At 44.0% G+C, this 23,640-nt stretch overlaps 1 protein-coding gene and 1 long non-coding RNA gene across 4 annotated transcripts; one reads left to right on the forward strand and one right to left on the reverse strand.

Moving 5' to 3' along the window:
• Positions 1 to 204: 204 nt before the first annotated feature.
• LOC117776521 lies at positions 205 to 1,009 on the reverse strand. The gene is made up of 3 exons (XR_004616458.1): positions 908 to 1,009; positions 454 to 868; positions 205 to 334 (listed from the first exon to the last, which is right to left on the reverse strand). It is a non-coding gene; the product is annotated as an uncharacterized LOC117776521 (long non-coding RNA).
• Positions 960 to 23,310, forward strand: shc1 (SHC (Src homology 2 domain containing) transforming protein 1). Of its 3 annotated transcripts, XM_034610486.1 has the most exons (13): positions 960 to 1,168; positions 13,100 to 13,264; positions 13,474 to 13,544; positions 14,110 to 14,173; positions 15,175 to 15,294; positions 16,594 to 16,647; positions 17,023 to 17,074; positions 18,126 to 18,252; positions 18,364 to 18,511; positions 18,762 to 18,819; positions 19,238 to 19,354; positions 20,138 to 20,394; positions 20,516 to 23,310. In XM_034610486.1, the coding sequence occupies exons 2-13, from the start codon at positions 13,103 to 13,105 to the stop codon at positions 20,642 to 20,644; spliced, it is 1,359 nt and encodes a 452-aa protein (XP_034466377.1). In that variant the 5' UTR covers positions 960 to 1,168; positions 13,100 to 13,102; the 3' UTR covers positions 20,645 to 23,310. The 3 variants fall into 3 exon arrangements, with proteins under 3 accessions (XP_034466377.1, XP_034466376.1, XP_034466375.1); XM_034610484.1 differs by lacking the exon at positions 960 to 1,168 and having other exon boundaries at positions 7,942 to 13,264; XM_034610485.1 differs by lacking the exons at positions 960 to 1,168; positions 16,594 to 16,647 and having other exon boundaries at positions 7,940 to 13,264.
• The last annotated feature ends 330 nt before the right edge of the window (positions 23,311 to 23,640 follow it).

A 23,640-nucleotide genomic window follows, 5' to 3' on the forward strand; every position in this document is an offset into this window, starting at 1 on the left:
TGTTAATCATGGCTGCACAGGAACAGGCCCTACAAACAAGAGCCATATAGGCTGCAGGGTTTACCACATAAGACAAGACCCAAGGTGCCGACTGTGCAAAGACGCCCATGAGACAGTTCAGCATATAATATCAGAGTGTAGGATGCAATATATGAAATATATAAATATATGAAAAGGCACAACCAAGTAGCTGGAAAAGTGTACAGGAACATCTGCACCCAGTATGGATTAGAAGTGCCCAGATCCCGACGGGACACACCACCGAAGCTGGATGAGAACACCAGGGCTAAGGTCCTGTGGGACTTCAGATTCCAGAATGACAGACAACCACTTGCTAACCAACCGGACGTAGTGGTGATTGACAAACAGCAGAAGAAAGCAGTAATTGTAGATGTGGCAATACCGGATGACAGCAACATCAGAAAGAAGGAACACAAAAAGATTGAGAAGTACCAAGGGTTGAATGAACAGCTGGAAGAAATGTTCAAACATCAAGACCAATGTGATCCCTGTGGTAAAAGGAGCACTGGGGGCTGTGACCCCCCCAAACTGGGAGAGTGGCTCCAACAGATTCCAGGATCCACATCTGAAGCCTCAGTCCAGAAGAGTTAAAAAAAAAAAAATCTTAATCCTCATAAAGTTAATGATAAGGTGGGGATAATACAGATGTTTTAGTTTATTTTTAATGGACAATGCAGTTTAGTGACAACAATACGAATATGAAACTTCACTTTATTTTATTGAGGGTCCAAAATTAACCAGGTTCTGTTTGTGGCTCGCGACGTGGGACATTTTACTTTTGCGCAATCTGCATTGAATAGGCCAGGTGCAAAACACACACGCACACACACACTACCACACACACACACTACCACACACACACACACACACACACACACACGCACACGCACACACACACGGGGCCAGATGACGTTGCCATTTGTTCGCGGAAGTGGCTTCTGTCGTGGAGGGAGGAGGAGGAGGAAGGAAGGAAGGGGAGAGCACAGAAGAAGTTTCAGAGTCAACCCGTATGAAAGTTAATCTGAAGTGTTTGTGCGGAATAAGAAGCTTCGAGCCTGTGATCTGCTGCTGGATGAAACTCAGCTGAAGTGTGTCTGCCGAGGAGGAGGAGGAGGGACACATCGAGGCGAAGGGAGGAAGAGAGCTGGTAAGTTGCGCGTTAAAGTTGACCACACTTTGTCGGGGCATGGTTTAGTACGTGGTGTGCGTCTGTTAACCGCAGTTATTGTGCTTAATAAATAAATAAATACTAGTTTAGAGGAAACAGTTTGACTTTTCTTGTCGTGGTGCCTTCATGGAACCATTGTTCCTCTGGCCGTGTGCGGTTTGAGTTACAGGCTTGTCGGGACAGTGGAGTGAAAAGCCTGGGTAAAAAATGTTGCTCATGATCACACCGGCCTGTGAACACATCTCACTCATGTTGTGTGTCCGTCCCTGTGCTCGCACACACTGAGCCCCCAGCTGCCTGTTGAACCACACTGCAGGGTCACAGTGTGTTAATGTGCTGAAAGTTAGTTATAAGATATGATGAAGAGTCACCTGAGTGGCCCCGAGCTCGTGTCTCCCTCTGTGAATTAACAGAGAGTAAGTCACTAACATGTCTTTGGGTTTGTCTGTAGGACACAGTGATGTCCTCCAATCAGGACTCAGAGCTGAAATGATGAGTCTATTGATCAAGGATAGGCAGTTATAATTCATAATCCCTTAGGTATCCATTTGCACTTCAGGGCGAAGTGCAAATGGCAAATAACAATAATGATTTAAAAAAGCCCCAAATTACAAAACACAACAGTAACATTAAGTTCTAAGAGAGAAGGTAGGTATACCTTCTATTCACAGGATTGTAACACTGTCCTAGTATTTTCTTATTTGCTCTTGTGTTTTCTTATTTTTTGTTGCGTTTTTGTAATTGCCTTTTTCTTTCCCGCCCCTTTTGTGTTGTGAGTTGTTACGTTTTCTTATTTGTCGTCGTATTTTCTCGTTTGCCGTTAAAATTTGTGATTTGTTGTTACACTTTCTTATTTTTTGTTGTGGTTTTTATTTTTGCAATTGTGTTTTATTATTATTTTCCAATTATGCGTCGTAAGTCGCTGTTTTCTTTTCTGATTTGCTGTTGTCTTTGGTGATTTGCCGTTGTGATTTGCACTTCAGGGCCACGTACTTAACTTGCTTCTTCCACCATTGTGACGATTTTTCTACTTTAGCGGAATATGTGTGCATTTTGGTCACACAAAGAAAGCATTTCAATTTGTTACCGATTAGAAACATTGTGTAGATACAATTGAGAAAATGTTTGGCAAGGAAATTATAATAAATTTTAGCCCTAACTCAATTCCATAAAGAAAATGGATCCTGGTAGTGTCAGGGTCAAGCTGAGTCTCTGCAGGTTAAAGTATATTATCTCTGAGATAAGCTGCAGAGTACATCGTTGCACACACACACACACTTACGCACACAAGGAAACCATAAATCTGTTCACAATCCCACCGTAAACCTTCAGTCCAACTGTTTTCTCCGTATCCATGGAGACCGACCAGCTAAACACACCTTGGATGTGTTGAAACGGGGTCACTGTGACAAGAGTTAAAGTTCACCTTGAGCGAAGGACAAGCAGACTATTATGGAAACAGACTCAAGGGCATGTGGGATGATTGAGGTGACTGAAAGCAGTGGGCTCAGTTCCTCTTATCAGGGTCAGCCACACCGTCCAGAGCGGCAGCCCCTGACGTGATTGGTGGAAGTCATCTCCCCTAATGAAAATGGAGGTTGGGAAGACGAGCTCCGATCAACAACCGATCCGAAAAAATGGTCGATTCGGACACATCAGGAGCCAGAGGAACCGGACACGGGGGCACCTACACACAAATGCACGAGGACGAAAAACAACACAACCTGAGGGACAGCTTGTGACACAACCTGCCAGTCAAAACAGCAGCTTCTCTGTCACTCTATCACTGCACTGGCACGACCCAAAATCCACTTGATTAAAATTGGATCTGTCCAGTTCTGCTCAAACTATATCAGTCCCAGATGAAAGCGTTAGTCCTCCTGAGTGACAGCGGAGTGTGACACTTGATTGTTACAGCCTCACTTTGACAGGTGTGTACTCGCCCACAGACGAACACGCAGCCACACTAGAAATAAGCTTTTCAATTTTTTTTTTGTAACTGGGGAATGCTAGTGCCAATATTAGCCTTGAATTAGTCTTGAAACTTTAGTATTGATAGAACCCAGTGGCGTCTGAGCTGCTGTAAACACGTTGTGGCTGCTGCTCAGGACACAATGCAGTTTTGTGTGGGTGTCTGTGCACGTAAGAATATGTTGGTCTGTGTCTTTTTTGTCTGCTGTGTGTGATACTATGTCTGTCTGCCTCCGTGTCTGCCTTTTGTGGGTCTTTGTTTTTCTGTGTGTTTGCGTCTGGTGTTCGCGTGTTTTCTTGAAACTAACGTAGGAGTTTGTTTTTGAGGTCATAGCGTGTGGTTGTCCGTCTGTACCTCGACACAATGGGAACGAGTCTCAGATCTGTTTCCCCCTGTGCTGCTCGGGTCAAGTGCAACAGTGTTTAAAAATCCTGTGTGAAATCAACAATGAAAAGTGAGTGTAGCTTGGGTGTAGTTAACAAAAAACAAAAGTTAAAAACAGTTATAACTGTCAATGCTCTAGTTGGGTTGTGTATTAGCTGGCCCTGCTTGTTACGTTAGCTTTGACATGATACTCTGACGTGTGAATCTGCTGTGTCATGTACTTCAAGCTGCAATCATGGTCTTTATCATGGTTGATCTCTTTTCATGCCGAAAGCTTTGATTACATAATACAGAAGCTACCTCTATTGCAAAGCAGGGCTCCTTACACCCTTCCTGAAGCTGGGGCCCATGTGTTGGTGTGAGATTGAACTTTTGCGTCTGCCAAACAAGGTCACTTGAAGTTTAAAATCAAGTCTGGAGCAGGCCAAGTTCCCATTCTTAGAGCTGTTATCGCTGTGTTATGCTTTTGATTGTCCCATACTGATTGCAGAGAATCGAAAATAACCAATAAGAGGTCGTATATCAATGAAAACCTAATGTAAATGCCAACCCACACACAAGCAGCCAAACAGGAAAAGTTGGGACTTAAATCAAGAAGTATGGGATCTGAGAGTAAATGTGTTCAAGGCCTGACAGAGCGCACCAACTTTTCACCCTTAACAGCTTTGATAGTCGAGTGTGGAAGTCAGAACACGTGTTACTCAAAAAGTTGAAGCAACACTGCATATGACAAATAAACCGAGGGGGAAGTTGTATGTGGAGAGAGGCAGTGGGTGGCAGCAGGAAGGGAATGATGGAAGGAGATAGAGATGTGGGAGTGTGGTTAGAGGGGCTGCTTGGGGGGGTTGGCACAACCCAAAATAGCCGGCTCACATGTTTGCTGTGTGCGTGGTGAGCTATGAAACCAGCAGAAAGGCCTCCTGCTGAATGCCTGGCTAATCTAATGTTCACTCCCAGCCCTAATCTTTGAAAATTTGATTGCCATCTTGTGTGTTTGCCTGTCTCCTCATATCAGAGATGATTAGCTCTTTTTGACTTTTTCTCTCCGTCCCTCTGTTTTCTCTGCACTCATCATCTTCATCATCATCTTCCTCGTCTCTAATGTGAACTGTCTCGCAGGGGTTCAGTCAGGAAAAGGTCAGTCAGTTAACTCATCTACGCTAATTTTTTGTTCTAGTGAATGCAAAGGGGGTCAAATCAGATTACAAACACCAACACACACACACACACACACACACACACACACACACACACACACACACACACACACACACACACACACACACACACACACACACACGTACATACAGAATAAGAGCAGACAGCCCATGTGGCCCTGCAGCGTGTGCATTAGATCCAGAGCTTTATCTCAGCCTGCCTCTTACTGTTCCATCTTATAAATACTGACTCGCTGGAGCTTCCACAGAGAGTTAATACATCCGCTGCATACACACAAACAAGATGCACGCTTGCTAACTCGCACTGGGCAAGCTGAGACACAAGCATCCTACACACGCGGCCCTTTCAGTTGATTCCTTTCATTCCACTGAGTGTGTTTCAACATGCTCAAAGGATTATTGGATTCTCTTATCACACTTGTTCTTTCTCTCTCCCACTTTCTGTCACTTTCTCCCGCTCAGTTTGACTCTATCTCTGTTTAATGTCCATGTTGTGTGACTGCGTGCTTGATCAACTGGGCCATTTATATCAAGGAGGTCCCGTGACCCTCTCCACGGCTGATCCTGGGAGCAAAGCATGCTGGGAGTCCAGTAGCTGCAAGGGCGGCATAGGAGCAAGCTGTGATTTGCTCCTTGAGTATTGTTGTGTGTCTTCCTGTTTTTGTTTTATTGGTGCTGATGTGCACTTTGGTGTTTTTAGGGTTACGGACTCACAGGCAGCCTGTGTTGGCCACAACGCTCTAAATTAGATATTGTGAAAACAACCCGCCAACTTTAATACGGGGGTGATAGCAGGTACGGCAAGACCTCTCACATGATGCAAATGATGTGCCGAAACCACAAAAAAGTAAAATGTTATGGAGTGCAAATTTGTACCCTATGTGTAAAGAATACTTTAAATGCAACCTAAAAGCTATGTTTGCATAATCTAATAATTTCTGTTTTCATTTTGACTATTCTTTGAACATCTAACCACATCTAGGTTCAAACATCATTTCAACGACAGTTCTTAGTAGGGATGTAATAATTCACAAAATTGGCCTATTACTTTTTTCATTTTAATAATTCTATTAATCTAAACTTTATTAACTTTATTATAATGTTTGAAACTTTTGACGAGTTTTTAAGCAGCATGCAAGACAACTTGAGAATTATTCAATAGATTTTTACAAAAAGTTTAATAAGGAACAACACAGTATGATGCATTATATTGTCTTACCCCTATGAGGGATTTGAGAAAACAAAATATTTTTACCGCATATTTGGTTTCCTGGGTAATTTAAAAGTTTTCCCCGGCAGCAGATAAATAATTCAATATTCAATAATCCTATGAAACTGGAAACTCAAGTAACAACATGTAATATCGTGTGAGTGACTGTGCAGTCCTGTGTATGTAAATTTATAATGAATTGAGTGAGTTATTTGTTTATTAGGTCCAACCAGCTAAAAGTAATACTCTCTAACTGAGCAGTTCTGCTTTAAATTCGGTCTCTGTGATGGTTATAATGGTCAGTGTATGTTTTGGAGACTGTCCTTTTTGAATTGTGACGTTCGCAAACGAAAGATTAATATCTTTCATGGAGGTAGAATTATTTGCAGGGTTGTCATTAGTTTTAGTAAGATGTACTTAATAAACTAGCAGCTGAGCGTGTATAATATATGTATAATATATGTAAAATTATTTCTTTCAAATAAATCTAGAAAATATATCTGTCAACTCTGAGCCACAGTGTGTCATGTGTTTCACTGGGTACAGGTTTCATGGTGCAGGCTGTGGGTGGAGGGGTCCGTCTTCACCAGTCACAACCAAACCAGTCACATCTCAGTGTGGTGCACAGCGGCACATTTTACCTTGAATGACATCTCAGCAGTTCTCCCCCTCACATCCCTGAGTGCACTGCTAGACTACACAATGGCGGTGTGGTGGTCAGACACAGTACTGCAGGGAGTCTTATGTTCGGGGTGTCATTTGAGGACTCCTTGCTCTGCACTCTGCTGGGTTCCTGTGGCGCTCTGTGGGTGGTTTCCTCTGCTTTCCGCTGCACTGCCTTCTCATCAGATACGCTTCAATGTCTTGACCAATCGCTGGGATCTTCACTTTCTGTCTGTCTCTTCAGAATCACTCATTTGTTTTTGTGGTTGCCTGCTAATAACCTGCCTTTAGTGTTGCGTTAACATAGGGCTATTTATTGTAATGGGAATTTCAGTCTTTTTTATTCTTTTTATGCCTCTGCACTGGTCGGAGGAATTATGTTTTCGGGTTGTCCATCTGTCCGTCCGTCCTATTCCCCTGAACGCAATTTCTAAAGAATGCCTTGAGGGAATGTCTTCAAATTTGGTACAAACGTTCACTTGGACTCAAAGATGAACTGATTCGATTTTGGTGCCTGGAGGTCAAATGTCAAGGTCACAGTGACCTCATGTTACTGTGAATGTGACATGTTAGGACTGCCCTTAGGGAATTTCATTACATCTGACAAAATTCACTTGGACTCACTGATAAATCAATTCGATTTCAGTGGTCAAAGTTCAAAGTTCAAAGGTCAAGGTCACGGTGCCTTCAAAAAAACATGTTTTTAGCCACTTTAATGTAGGTATGTATATCTCAAGAATGCTTGAGGGAATTTCTTCAACGTTTGATCAGTTGTCACTTGATCTCAAAGACAAGTGATTATGTTTCAGTTGTCAAAGGTTACAGTGACCTTTATATGAATCTGGAAACTTAAATCATTAAAGATTATATAGAGTGACCTCATGTTACCCTCTGTGCAGCACCTAGGGGGAGGGTGAACACTGTCTGTCCCCTGTCTCCATCCTCCATTTCTCCCTCTCTCTCTCTTTCTCCCCCTTTCACCCTTTTTCTCAGGTTACCAAACATGAATAAGGGAGGAGCATTGAATAGCCAACATGGTCAACCCTTCCTCCCTACACATGCACACATACACATCTATCCATCTCATAACCCTCCCTCCCTCCCCCTCTTCCTCCCCTCATTTTCATCTCCCCTTGGAGTGAGTGCATTAATGTGCAGGAGCAAAGCATCTTGCTGTGCATGTATGTACACTGCTAAATGACTGAGGCTGAAGAGAGGAGGTGGGGGAAGGGGAGGAAACAGGAAGGAGGTAGGATGGGAGAAAAAGAGGTGGGGAGGGCAGAGGCAGCAGCTGACAGTGTGTGTGTGTGAGAGAGAGAGAGAGAGAGAGAGCGGGGGGGGGGGGTAAGAGAGAAAGAGAAAATGGGAGGCAGAATCACCCACCCAGACTAGAAGGAGGGGAGGACAGACAGCGTGCTCGTCCCTCTAACAGACAGAGGTGGAAGGAAAGTGGGAATGAGAGACAGACGTGAGGGGGAGAAGAGGAGCACAATGAAGGAGTGCCATTGTCCATCCTGGCAGCACTGCCATTTCACCATCTGCTGAGAGAGAGCGAGAGAGAGAGAGAGAAAAAGAGAGAGAGAAAAAGAGAGAGAGAAAAAGACAGAGAGAGAGAGAGAGAGTGGAGGGAAGAGAAGAGAAGAGAAGAAGAGGAAGCCAAACGGAGGAGAGGATAGATGGAGAGGAGCTGCCGGCAGTGACTTTGTGAATTAATCGAGCGGAAGAGTGTATCAGAGGAGAAGCACGTTTTTCAGGGAGTGGACGGACGGAAAGCCAGGAAAGAAGAAAGACAGGACGAATGCGCGTCTGCTGCTGTTTAAACATTAATGGGGTTCTCATGTGAAGATTGAGCCCAGCTTTAGATGAATCAACATGGATTATCAGCTACATGCTCTTTAAACCAAAAAAAAAGGAACTATTTATGTTTTGCCATTCTTGAAAAAAAGAACTTTTAGATAAATTGATTAGACTTACTTTGTACAATTTGAGTTACTTTATCATTGTGTAAATATAGACTCTTTGTGACTTCCTCTCTGCAGGGTACTATACGATCTTTGTTAGCTGCTGCACAGAATATTCAGGTTGTTTTTATGCAACTTTTCTAAACACAAGTGTTGTCTTTTAAAAGTAAGTGGTTTATGTAGTTGTTGTTTCTACTGTAGTTAGAAAAGTGATAGTTGTTCTTTTTAAATATTGTCCGACACAGAGATCTACACTCTCTAATTGGAGTCAGTGCATGCAGCCGACATGGGATGTCAACATTGATTTGGGTTTTATTGCTGGCGCGACGCTGGTCAAACTTTGATCATTACCTGAAACCTATTGATCTTTCTAGGAGTCTGTAGTTTTTCCTCCGGTTGGATGAAAAAAAATGGTCTTTTAATGCAGCTATTAATTGCTGCCGTGTGACTCGATAAAGTAGTTATCTCTTTGTCTGAAGATTTCTGTCGTTGTCGGGACTATCCTCCGCAGGCATCTCTTTTAATGTCTGTTGCCATAGCAACGGGCAGCAGCTGCAGACAGAAAAACATGTAAAGTTCATTTTTCTTGTCTTATCTTTAAAACTGGTGCTGTTCCATTAGGTAATTGTGTATTTTTAGGAGATAAGAAGCAGTAGACCTTAATAGTTGTAGAGTTTCCTTCTTAGACAGGATTTTTTCTTTCTTTACTAGACAGTCTTTGTCTATGCGGTGCTCGGCAGTCTCCGAGAATCAGGGTTGTTTCAGGTCACCTGTCTCCCCCTCCCCATTCTGTGTGCTGGTCTTGTGCGATTCAGCTCAGCGCTGCTTGTCCTGATCTCACCTTTATCTACCGCGACTACGGCAACGTGTTCATCAGTCAAGCTGATGTGCTAGAATCAGGAATGGCTGCATAGATTTGATTATCTTACTGGTTCCACTTGTGCATATCACTCTGTGCAGCTGCTTAGCCTCATGGCCACTAATCACTGATTATTAGGTGTTCTATGTCTGTGACAGTCTGTTCCTATTGCTGTCTGTGTGCAGGTGACTCAGGACGTCACCTCATGTAGAGGGTCAACTCCTCTGCAGTCACCTGACCTACACTGTGTGCTGTCTATTAAAACATCCTCAAGTAAGACAATGGTTATCGCTGCTTATAGAGCATTTCAGCATCTCTTTGTTTAAGACCACACTTGCCCTTTTCTCTATCTTTGTTTGATCTTTACACTTTTTTAAGTGCTAATTCTCTCTTTGGACTATTTTTTAGCGGTGTTTAACAGACTGTTATATTTGGTCTGCATGCTCTTTGATTGTCCAACTACAGGTGTCTTTTGTGACTTTTTCAGCCATACTTCTTTAAAGTTTTCTGGAGATCATCCCAGCCTGTCTGGCAGTGGATAATTATGACTGGATCCTCCATGGTGCTTTTGAGCCAAGACCAGATGGATGACTAGCTTGAATTGCTAGACAATCCCTCTGTGGTGCTAGACTAGTGTAGGCGACTGTTCCTTTTCCATGCATCCAGCGCCCACTGCAAGCTGGTGCACTTTACTTCAAACACAATCGTGTTATGAAATAGACTGTGGAAAAATTTCTGTTTTCACAAGGTGTCACTAAAACATTGGTGCCAAATTTACAGTCTTGTGCAAGGGGTATAGTCAGGGTGCGTGTGAGCCTTGTTAGACTTTGAGGGAGTAAAGGTCAACAGATTGTAAATATGACTAGTGCCTCAACAGCACTGAGGTGTCAGTTTGCTGCAGGACTGTAGGTGTAGACTTGCTGCAGGACTGTACGTGTAGACTTGCTGCAGGACTGTACGTGTAGACTTGCCTCCTGCAGAGGTCAAACTGCTGCAGACTGTTTTGTTTGTGGGACTTTGGGTTGTGAGAGACTGCTGATGTCAGCGGGACTGTTGTTTGCCTTCTGGGTTGGACTATGCAGAATATGAGCTGATACGTGGTGTCTGTACTGTTTGTATTAGAACTGAGAGTTAACCTGCTGCTTGATAAGCCCTGCCTTAGATAAGGAGGGAAACAAGTCTAGAGTAAAACACTCTTAATTAAACCATATCGGGCCGTGTCAGCGCTCTTCTCTCAGGTAACTGACTATAATCTGGGCTTGTTGTTTAAACTAGGCAGAACAGGGTAAGAGCAGTCGTGCCTAGAGAGGTCAGAATATCAACACAGTGCAGATTTATTTGAGCATTTCCAGCTGGATGAGTTAGTTCACGTTCATCTCTGAGGATCCTCCAGCAACATTCAGGGAACCCTGGGTTGGGAGTTCAAACCAGACCAATCAGGTCTCATTACCATCACAACAAGCCCACCGGTAGTCATCATCATCCAATGACCTACATTCTCTAGTGTTGCATCACCACGTGCTCCTGCAGTGTGTGTCACTGTACCAGACGCAGACAATATCTCAAACTACCACTTTCTAATGGTGCTCCGGAGAAAAAACTAAAAAAAACATCCTTAACTGAGGTAGCCAGGTTTTAGGGCGACTCACTTGAACCGAGGCAGCCTCACTTGTTTTAGCCATATCAGAAACTACAGTCAGGAACGGCCCCAACACTGCTGGGCCAGTCTTAAATACTAACTATTTTCCTTCGTTTTCTACTCGTGTCTAAATAGGTGACCATGCCTTGCCTCTAGCCATCCGTAATATTACAGTGAGAGGCCGAACGTCAGGGGTCACCATTTATATATTAGACAGGGGGACTGTTAAAGGAGACAGCCTGGAGAACGGGCGAGCCCACGAGGGAGGGGGTAAGGGGGAGCGAGAGATCATCTGGAAGAGGAGAGAGGAAGTGGTGGTGCGGGAGAGGGCAGAGGCGTTAGAGAGACAGAGGTTGGCGGAGTACATTGTGTGGAGGAAGAGAGACGACTTCCAGGAGAAGAGAGGAGACAGAGACAAGGGAGGAAGGAGTGTGGAGAGAGTGAAGGAGACCGGGCCAGAAGTGATCTGGAAGAAGAGAGAGGAAGAGGAGGGAGACACGGGGAGGGATAGAGCGAGGGCCATTCAGAGAGGACATGAAACTGTTTGGAGGAAGAGAGAGAGGGAGTAAAAGAAAGGGAGCTCAATAAACGATTTTAAGGTATCATGCATTTGAAAAGTAGGTGTTAAGAAAGGCGTGCTGCTACTGAAGACCAGCCATACATCAGTAAGCCTTCTCTCTCGTCTTTAACAGTTCTGGGCTTCATTGAGCTCTGCAGGTGCTCGCTGTAGTATTGACCAATTGGAGCTCAGTAGTGTGTGTGTCTGTGTGCGTGCGTGTGTGCGTGTGTGTGTGTGTTGTCGTGTTGGTGCTCACGGCCCCCTTGCGATCCCCTCGTTGGCTGCTAATAGGATTTTTATGGGGCTGTGTCAAGCAGGTTATAGCCGCCAAGGGAAGCTGCTTCACACGTGCATGGATATGTGCACGCCAACACACATATACACACAGATAATCTAAGAGACACTGTGGGCAGGGAGGGTTTATTCTCCCTCACATGCATGTAAACACATAACGTGCAAATGCTCGCTCCCCCCTGTGCAGTAACACATGCCAGGGAGTGTTGAGAGAAATCACTTGTGCTGATTCTCCATGGTGCTGCCGACAGCTGGATAACTGGCGCTCACTGAGAGGCTGTCACGTTGGGACAAGATACTCCCAGATATTGTTTTACATTGTGGCAAAAACACCAAGACAAACACTAAGACCACAGAGCTAAGACCACATCATCGTCAGTCCCAGGGAACACAATGAACATTGAAGCAGATTTAAACTGAACTGATGACAACATGATCTGCGCTGGTGCACTAAAAACAAACTTTCTTCATCTGCAGTCGAGCGTTAACTGGGACACCGCACTTCTCCTCTCCACCTTTTCTCGTTTTTCTCTCATTGTGGATAAAGCCCTTTTTGTAGCAGTTCGGTTTTGGCTGCATGGTAATGAGTGGAGGACAGACAACCAGACAGATGGATGCAGCTCTTACGCCGAGCAAGACAGACAGATGGCTGTGTGTCCTTTTAGGGAGAAACTTTGAATCCTGAGACAAAGAGACATTGAAGGAATCACTAGAGCCTGTGTGGACTGTCGCGGACATAAAAACTGACGCTGCAGATTCATCATGGAGCTTGTCCCAAAAACCAAGTACACACACTTTCGGAGTGAATCGCTGAGCTCAAATGATGAAACAAACTCCAATCCGTCATCGTTCCCTCCGTCCAGTCCTGCTACCCCACTCACTCCATCCCCTGGTTTACCTTCTTCTCTCTCCTCCTCATCTCTCACCCCCATCTTACCCCCCTCTTCTCCCCGGCCAGCTGAGAACAGCCCCACCACCCTCTGCTCCTTCTTCCCCAGGATGGGATCCCTGCGTCTCGGTGTCTCCACCACTCTTCTCCCAGGACTCAAGGCCTCGAGCAGGCTGCAGCAGCCCCACGCGCCTGTTGAGTCCTCTTGGGATGACAGGAGAAGCTCTAGCTCCTCCTCTCCGCTTCTTCACCCTATTCCCCCTCTAATTGCTCCTTCTCCTCCTCCCCGACCTCCTCTGCAGGACATGAACCGGCTGGGAGGGGCGTCCAGGAGGGCACGGGTGGAAGGAGGGCAACTGGGAGGAGATGAGTGGACGCGCCATGGCTCCTTCGTCAACAAGCCCACCCGTGGCTGGCTGCACTCTGACAGTGTGGTCACTACCGCCGGTGTTTCTTACGCTGTACGGGTAAGTGACTGGCACACACTCACTGACCTCTGACTGAAATATTTAATTACACATCTCTCTTTCCAGTCTTTGTATATATATATATATATATACTCCTTTCACATTTTTAGAAACTAATTGCACTATTTATTTCCTCTGTTTTGTTTCATCTGTAAAATGGGACTGTGATGTTGGAATGCTAACGTGTTGCTTGGCTCTTTTCTGGACAGTACATGGGTTGCGTGGAAGTGCTACAGTCAATGCGAGCACTGGACTTCAACACTAGAACTCAGGTCACCAGGTGAGATGACACACTGCTCATCACTGGCTCGCCATTTCTCTCATTTCAACTCTTTGGTTAAATGGGTCAAATCTCACACAGACACACAAACTCACCCCTCATATTTTTCTTTATCTACTCTGCTTGCTTTCTGTCCCACTTACACTCTTGCTGGCTTGTTTCTCTCTGCATTATTGTCTGACTGCATCATCGCGCGTGTGTGTGTGTGTGTGTGTGTGTGTGTGTGTGTGTGTGTGTGTGTGTGTGTGTGTGTGTGTGTGTGTGTGTGTGTGTGTGTGTGTGTGTGTGTGTGTGTGTGTGTGTGTGTGTGTGTGTGTGTGGGCGCGCGCACACATGTGTGCCGCTCTCTCAGACCCTAAATTAGAATGTTCTGGAATCCTGGTGGTTTCCCTCTGGTTTCCGTAGCGATGTTTGTCTCCATGGTGTAGACGAGTATTGCTGCCAGGGATGATAAATTCATTCACCCGCTGCCAGATATCGTTTAATTCACATAATTGTAAATCTGGAGAGGTGTGGGGGTTAATGACATGCCATTGCAACTTTCGCCTGTGTTTTAATGTTTCAGGGAGGCAATATCTGTGGTGTGCGAGGCGGTACCTGGAGCCAAAGGAGCCCAACGCAGGAGAAAGGTACACACCATGCACACTAGCACACATCCATACAGGGCATTATTTATTTATACAGCTTAAGTGGGCGGCCATGGGAAGGGTTTTCTGGATAAGAGCTAGATTTAGGTTGATTGTCCACTCTGTGGTCAGCTGGCTATTCAGACACGCTCTCACACACACACACACACACACACAGATCTTGATTTAGGCTGATTGTACACTTTTGCGGTTAATGGGCTACTCGCAGGTAATTACCAATCACTCTCTTGTCTCTCTTTTTCCTCCCTCTGTTCACAAGGGAGGCTGGAGAGGTAGAATTGTTTCTCCTGTGGAGCCAGTGTCAGGCCAAGGAAGCAATTCAGACTAGTAGACACAGCCGCCAGTCTTCTGTAAAGACTTGGTGTGTCTGCGCGCTGTGTTCCTGTAAAACGTACAAAAAAACTCCACCCAAACAGTCCATAAAACAGGTGGCTAAATCCAGTGGCCAGCTGCCATCGCAGGCTTTGACCAAGGAACGTCTGGCAGCGCTGCACAGCAGTCAAAAAGCAGTTATAGAATGCAAACTAGAATAGATTAAACCCGTCTCTACCCTCGGATTTGGCTGGACTGAGGTAGATGTGGCTGAGCATGTGCATCTTGTCTTGATGCTGCTGTTCTCACACTGCACTCCAAACATTCTGGAGCAGATGTGGATGTAAGCCATGAGAACAGGCGGGGGATCTGGCGGAGGATCGGGGATAAACAGGCTGGCACAATAGAGTTGGCGTGGTCTGCCTGATGCTCTTGGCACAGCCTGCTGTATGTGGACTCCTGTCTGCTCCCCATTGGTCACAGTCGGCCTTCAAGACAGGATCACTTTCACAATTGCAGCTGTTCTCCCACTCCCACACGCTCAGGCATTTCCACACATACACCCACAGTTTTCTCGTGTAAAGGCAGGCAGCAATAAAAATACCCTGTAGGCTTCTGTTTGTGCAGGTTGTTTGTTTATTACCCATTGACCACATCCCTCTCTCTCGCAGCCTTCCTCTCGCAGTATGACGTCCATCCTGGGAAAGAGTAACCTGCAGTTTGCTGGCATGACAATCAGCCTCACCATCTCGACCAGCAGCCTCAATCTGCAGGCCCCCGACTGCAAACAGGTTAGACTGAAAAGCAGCTTACTCTCCATGAACCTGCTGTGGTGTTTTTCTCAAAAATTCAGTAAGTTTTCGGTAGATTTGTCCCTGACAGCTTGAGACTTAACTATGAGTCAGAGATGCATCTGATTGTTAGAGCTCTGCTGTAGCCAGTGCACTAAAACCATTTGAATTCTATTGAGGTAGATTAAACCTGAGCATCTCTCAGCTTTAGGGATTTCTTGTGTTTTTTAAGACTTATTTTTATAGATCAACTTTAACGACAATTTTAATAAAGATGGTATTTATTTTTATGATTGTTTTAAAGCTTATTTTATTGTCTTAACTATTATTGTTTATTACATCTCCTAACCTGAATTATCTGTCCAGAGTTAGTATTGTTATTTTATTGTATTTCAGAGAATATCCACATATGATAATGCTGTGCACGGCTGTATGCTCACTCATCTGCCAGAGAGCTAAGCTGGAGCAGGACGATTTACTAGATTTTCCAGTTTACACAGGGGATGTTAAGATTTTAGAGACAATGTTTTGGAAGTCTTTGTCCCCACTGCTTTCAGCCTGTTACTTAACAAACTGAAAATAAAATATACTTCAAATATTGATTTTAAAATCAAGAAATTATCTTTCTATATCAAAATCTAACAGTGTATTATATTTGTGATTCAAACAGACACTGTGTATTATGGCCTTTTGCAAAATCCAGGGGATGCCCAGATCATTGTAGAGCTTCTCCACTTTGCCTCATTTACTCTTATGCTTCAGAAATCCATCTCAACCAACGTCTTCGTTCCTGCATCAACAAAAAGTAGAGAAAGATCCTCCTCCTAGACCTCTAATGAGTTAATATCTACTGAACGATGTATAGTTCTTTGCTGTATACAGTAGAGCAGTGCCTACATTTGAACAAGTAGCACACAGAAACCTGCCGTGCACATTTACCCATTCACAAATGCAGCCTCAGATACAGACCACACGTCATGCAGAGAGCATTAGCTGATGTTATTGATCGCACATGTTGGCAGACTGTTAAAAAAAGTGTTCCATCTATTGTCCATGCTTAGTTTGATCTCGGCTGCAGTTGATGGCGCTCAATGGGAGAAAAAAGCACTTTTCTCAGTAATTAATCCATATTTGTCTCCCCCATCCACACGCCTTCATCTCGCTCTCCACATATTCATGTCACCCATGTGCTCTCTCTCTCTCTCTCTCTCTCTCTCTCTCTCTCTCTCTCTCTCTCTCTCTCTCTCTCTCTCTCTCTCTCTCTCTCTCTCTCTTCCTCCTCTCTCTCTTTCTCCACAGATAATTGCCAATCATCACATGCAGTCCATCTCCTTCGCCTCTGGAGGAGACCCAGTGAGTCACCCAAAGTCAGCTCAAACCTCACTCTGGACATTTTCTATCTGCATTTCCTTCCTACCTTCCTTTCTTCCTTCCTGTCCTCTGTCATTGTCTGTTCCTATGAATACCACTCACTCCATTGCTGCCTCTCCGGTTTGCAGTGCCTCTCTTCCAAGCCTGATCTCACTACGTCCTGTTATCTCTCTTTCAGCTTGGTGTCTGTTCTTAACTTCTTGTATGAGACTCATAGGCTGCAGCTCTGCTTGATCTCTTTCTTCTACGTCTTCTTGTTCTCAACCTCTCTATTTGAAACCTGCTCTCACTTTTTCCTCTGATCGATTTTTCCCCCCTTCCCCTCTTCCCCTAACCATCTTCCCCTGTCTCCCTCAGGATACGGCTGAGTACGTAGCATATGTGGCCAAAGACCCAGTCAACCAGAGAGGTGAGCAGAAATGGCAAAATGACACGTTCCCTCGGGCAGCATCTGCCAATATCAATCTAACAATTCAGGAAATCTCTGTCTGCCTGTCTGTACTTGGCTTGTATATTGAGAACCGCTCATCCTATCAGCTTCACAGTTGACATATGTATTGTTTAGGACCCAAGGAGGTACAGTGTTGAATTTGCTGCCATTTGGACACGCAATATGTTCCATATTAATAAATGTCAGGCAACGACTGATTCTCCAGTTCGGGTTGAGCTTCACCAAACTTTGAATAAATGGGTGAACAACTTTTTGTGCAGCAGTGGTGGCACAGCTTCAGGTTTCTATGGACCGAGTCCTGCACCTGGTCTTTAAATGCCGTGGCTCAATTACTGCAGGTCACAACCACAGGCCAAGCAAACAGCCCATTCCAAACAGGCATGCTTACAATGGGCACTGCACAGGTTTATATATATTTTAAGTTTTAGGGCAACTGTTTTGACCATAATCCTCTGATGCGCGTGTTGCAAGTCCCTGCATTCACTCTCACTGCATGGAGAAACAGGATTTGAGTTTGCACCACCAGCAAGTACTGTAAATATAAACAATCAAAATTTTAATGAATCCTGTTAAATAAATCAAATGGCTCTATTCATTATTTAGTTTTGAGTTTGACACGCTGCCAACTGAAGACAATACGGACCCAGAATGGAAAATCAGCATGAAAAGAAACACTGTTTTGGGCTTCATTTATTTTTATGTGCTAAATATATGAACATGTGGCTTGATTTTTCAAGATATATTGGTGAATAGAACAACACTCACAGAGCTGAGGAGCAACTGAAAAAATACAGTAGTTCATGTATCACTAAGGTTCCTGCAATATTCAGCACCAATTTATATATTATTAATGTTATTCATGTAAATCTGGAAATTTGAGGGGAAACTACACTGAATGAAATGCACTCTCCCTTTAGAAGAAGTCAGCCTATACAATTTTACATTTGTTCCTTGTATATTCCTGCAGCTGCCTTGATTTCCTCAGCCATTTGTGTGTCCTCTCTTTCAGCATGTCACATCCTGGAGTGCTCAGAGGGTTTAGCCCAGGAAGTCATCAGCACCATCGGGCAGGCCTTCGAACTGCGTTTCAAACAGTACCTAAAGAACCCACCCAAACTGGTCACACCTCACGACAGGTAAACGTCTATATGCTTTCTCACGTGATCCGAAAAGTGTGTGATTGTGTTTTTTGTTTTTTTTGTCACATGTTTCTTAATCTGGCTTTGTATCACCCCTTTCTCTCCCAGAATGGCTCCATTCGACGGCTCTGCGTGGGAGGAAGAAGATGATGACGCCGCTCCGCCTGCTGATGTCCCTTACTATAATAATTTCCCTGGAAAACAGCCTCCCCCTGGTGGACTGGTTGACATGAGGACCCGCCCAGGGGCAACGCTGGTGAGACGAAAACACACTCTACACACGCTTCAGTACATCCAAACACTGACACCACTGCAGCTAAGCGATGACACACAGTATATAGAAAGGAATGCTCAGTTTTGAGCCGAGAAAAATAAATCACAACTGTGCACGACCGTGTTCTGTTTGATATAAACACATTATTATTGACCTCTAAAACCCTCTCAGCAATTTGAGTATGTCCACATTGTGCAGTGACTCATTTGTTTGTGTGCCTCTGTGTCTGCAGCCTTATGGACAGCCAGGACAGAACGACATTCACAAGCAGCCTCTGCCGCCTCTACCAGGTGAGATCTGTCTCTGCCTGAGTCTCTCTCTCTTGTCTCTGTGATTCACTGTGAAGCTGAAAGGAAATGACTCAGGGTATATTTCCGGCAGACTGAAGAGAGACTATGACACACCTATTTCCCCCCACCTCTTTTTAAGATAAAGAGTTATTCTCCTCAGGGTAGAATGCTGCTTAATCATAATGAGCTTTATTGAAATTTGTCTGTAGGTGTGCTTGAGGTCAGTGCCTCAATTAAATACCATGGGCATTTTTTGGCTCTTTTATGTTTAAACCCATTACTCTAAGCGGAGAAATCACTCACTTTTTCTCCGCTCTTTTGTCTTTGTTGTTATCGTCTCGTCTTGTCTTTAATGTGAACAGCTGAATGGACACAAGGGAAATGCCAAGGTTACTCATGTCTTTCTCTTTTTTTTAAGTGGGTGCCAAAGAAGGAGGGAGGGAGATGTTCGATGACCCCTCATACGTCAATGTGGATAAACCCCGCCCCCCAGTTGCAGCAAATGGGAATGCTCACAGAGATGCTTTCGACATGAGTAAGTGTCTAACTCTGTGTTTTTATATTACTCACTGTGATGTATCAACATGAATCCAGGTGACTAACTTACTTTCTGGTACTGCAACACATATTTCTTGGAACTGACGAGATGTGTGTTTTGTAACCTAAATTAATCAAAATTGCTGGTAGCTGAAATATGTCATAATTTCACCATTTAGCAAGCTTAAGGGTCAATCATTGACAAAGTAGCTGAGCAGAGCCGTGTGTAATTTACATTCCATATGACGAGTGGAGCTGCACGCTGAAGGCGGCCTTCAGGAGAGATAAGAGAATTAGAGTGCCTTTGTCCATTACAGGGGGCATTTTATGTAACATGATTGGCTGAATGGTGAAAGCTTTTCATGTTAAACGCACAGTCTGCTATAGGTGTATAGCACACATCTGTCAGAGGCCACGCAGTTCAATAATTTGTATGCCCCCGCTTCAGCATACAGCCACGTCCATTAGTCCCTATGCATGCCCCTATTTATAGCACAATTTAAAGCACATGTCTAATGGGATAAAGTGATGACCCTTTAACATCCCATAGGTCAAAGTTTAACTTCAGTGTGACATCATAATGTTCTGCAAAAACACTTTTCTGGACATTATTAAAGGCAATAACTCAGGAACAAAAGGTGATGGGGACTTTGTTTCCTTCAACTTTACTGGTTGATACATGTTCTTAATAGAAACAGACAATAGTAAAGGACAAAAGAAAAAAATATTTGATTGATACATAAAAAAAAAACATTTTACATTTATCTGTCTGTTTCTAAAGAGCCATTTGATGATGCCCTGGGGGTTTCCGGGCACGGTGGACCGAGCTCAGTGACAACAGCGCCCCCTCTGGTGCAGCAGTTGCAGTGTGAGGCCTGGTTCCACGGAAGCTTAAGTCGCAGGGAAGCGGAGAGGCTGCTGACCCGAGATGGCGACTTTCTCGTGCGGGAGTCCGGGACCACGCCCGGACAGTACGTCCTCACAGGGCAGCAGGGGGGTCAGCCCAAACACCTGCTACTAGTCGACCCAGAAGGAGTGGTGAGTCAGGGTGGGGGGAGGAGAAGAGAGAACAAGCAAGGGACAATTTAAAGTAGAGTTTTCCTAACACATGGTTGTATAAGTGTGTATGCAGTTAACCAAAATTTGTTTTGTCTTTCAGGTTCGTACTAAAGATCATCGGTTTGAAAGTGTGAGTCACTTGATCAGCTACCACATGGACAACAGACTCCCCATCGTATCAGCTGGTAGCGAAGTGTGTCTGCAACAGCCAGTCGAGCGCAGGGCCTGATGCTGCAACGACCAATGAAATACACCACCAAATATACACGCACTCCTTCTGCAATTCAGCATACAATCAAAACATCCACATGTTAATAACACATGCAGCGACACTGCATTTAACACACTCAAACATACACAAGAACACACACCGCAAAGAAAACCAAAAAAGCTTTTAAAAAAATCACCTTTTTGCTCTGCAAAGTCAATTACTTGCTGCTGTTGCCACATGTTCCTATCCTCTCTGAAAGCCAAACTGTGATCTGCAGTCCCTCCTCGACCCCACCGACCGTCAGATGCATCGCTCCACAACGGAGAAGCACTGCTGCAATTTCTCATCAGCCTACTGTGAACCAGGGAGGAGCCCTATGCTTATTTCAGAAAGGGGCCGAAAACAAATGCAAATTTTCTTTTTTTAAGAAAAAGAAAATCACATCGTTCAATTATGAAAAACAAAACACTTTACTAATACGTGAAATTGTGTACAAAGAAATGATGGAACTGAAGAGTGAAGAGACAATGTGACGTGGACTAAGCTTGTGTTCTTTTCATCTGGAGGAAATGATTTCCCTCCTCAGACTGTCGCTGGAGCGTGTTTGGCAAAACCCAAACTGGATGGCAACAGTTCTTTGTCATTGACACTGAACCAGGCTTGAAGAGAAACACTCCCTTCAGGTGTCACGTGAGCTTTTTGGCTGCAAACCTGACTTTGACGTAACTCTGCCTGATGAATATGCATAAACCAGTCGGCTTCCGATTCAATCAGGAGGGCCACCCTACACACAACCACTCTCCTGTTAGAGACTTTTGAACTTTGAGGTGGAGCTGATGAGGAAGGCCTGTATGCAAAACTGGGACTGCTATGCCAATGACCATCATATATCTGTTTATTTTGTGTGTTTTGTTCTATCTTGGGGCGCATTACTAATCAGATATTGGGGGTTTAAGAGGATCGTAACAGCTGTACTGCCCTAATCCCTCTGTAAACACAGATACACCTTTACGCAACACGGTCTGCACCACCTCACGCCAAAGAACATGAACTTGGTCGCTAACAGCAGAAGAGAAAGCCATTAGAATTATCAACTGTTATCTGTCTTGTGTAATAATTACAGCTTTGGGAGCTAATTAAATGGACGGAATTGCACATAAAATGGGCCTGTGTTGGACGGAAGAAGAATCAAGGTGCTCGTGCCTGAATACATCGTCAGAAGGGCTTTGCTATCACCTACATACACAATAACAACTACGTGTAGAGAAGCATGGACCAGATCATTCTGAGCCACTGCTTCTCGTTGACATCTAAGTATGTGTTTGCATTGACAATCTATGGGTTATATCTTCACAGAGTAAACTGAAAGCAATGGAGTGTTGTTAAAGGTGAATCCTTTAAGCGGCGGCCAATAAGAAATGTTGAGCAGTCTAAGCAAAGAATTTCCCTCTGCAAAAAAATGATGCAAAGTATGTGATAGTAAGTGGTTAGGTAAAAATGTTTGTGTATTGTGATGTTGCTTTACTTTTTAAATCACTTGAGGGAATCATTTTGTAAAAGCTTGTATCAAATGAAGTGGTTCTGGGGAAATAGAAGATAAGGACATGCATGTTTTCGGAGCGTTGCTAACGATGAAATGTTGAGCTGAACGCTGCTCCTAGTTGTGCTGTTTAAAAAAAAAAAAAAAAAAAAAAAAAAATGGAGGATCCAAAAGGGAGACGTTCTCCTCTCCTCTTCCTCCTCCCTCAACTCATGACGTTGTTTTTTTATATCTTTTTATATCGTGCCTTGTTTCTTCGATGCAGTCACGTCACTTCAATGCAGTCACCTTATGTACTTAATTCAAATGTAGTCGCCTACAGGAGAATCTCACACAAGCCTCTCAGTTAAAACAAAGACGCAAAAATGACACTCCAGTAAACACACACAATCCGATCCAGTGATAGCAATCTCCTCCTGATGCATTCAGCATATATGTATAGTCACAGATACTTGATGTCACCATAGTGGGGATACTTCCTGACCACCTGTAAATAACATCAGCTTTTAATTGGTCAGCTTGGTAATTGTTTCCATTGTTGTATATTTGAAGACCTATTTGATAAGTACCACCAGACACCACAGCACCGCGGCAGCTCTCTAAGCCAATTGAACGCGTCAAAGAGATTGTTTCCAAACTCCTGCAATACGAGAAGGGATCTTTTCAACTTCAGTTCTCAAACCCAGAAGTGGTCTCACGTTTAATCTTACCATGCACACGCATACCAGAGTGACGGCTGAGTCAGTCAGACACACACTTCTACCTGTTGCGGTGTTTGTAGGTCAGGGAGAAGAAAACCAGAGCTTTAAGGTCTGCATTTGTGTGTGTGCGTGCGTGTGTGACCGACCCACCTGACCCTCTGCATTATTAGACACCAGGTCCTGTGTTAACATTGTTCATCACAGTTGCCTTTGTTGCATGAAAATCGTGTCAAATGTTGTTGGTGATAGTGTTGTTGATGTTGTTGTACTTTGTTTTGAAAGCCAAAGGTTACTTTCAGATTGCGTGCACAGATATTGATTTTGACTTTATATATATTTCTGTTTTAATACTTTTTGTTTTTGTTTTTAGGGAAACATGTCTGTTTACACCTGTATCTGAAAATATAGATTGCATATATAAATACATATATCATTCATCTCTCTTTGCGAGTTTGGCTTTTGGTATAATTATATGACCTGGGTATTTATTTCCTTGTTGGCCAGTGTTCAGATTCCTTTAATACCTTTGTGTCTACGACTTTTTTCGGGTTGTCCGTGCGTCTATACATCCGTCCCATTCTTGTGAACACGTTATCTCAAGAACCCCTCAAGGGAATTTCTTAAAATTTGATATAAATGTCTAGTTGGACTTTGCAACCAATGTTAAACAGGATTTTTAGATTCCTTAAATTTTTCTATCAATTAAAGAACTTGGATGGAAAATTCAACAGCACAGCACACACTGCTAGAAGGGACAGTATGATCCCCTGTCA

The sequence above is a fragment of the Hippoglossus hippoglossus genome, chromosome 16 (assembly GCF_009819705.1).
Source record: "Hippoglossus hippoglossus isolate fHipHip1 chromosome 16, fHipHip1.pri, whole genome shotgun sequence".
Lineage (NCBI taxonomy): Eukaryota > Metazoa > Chordata > Actinopteri > Pleuronectiformes > Pleuronectidae > Hippoglossus > Hippoglossus hippoglossus.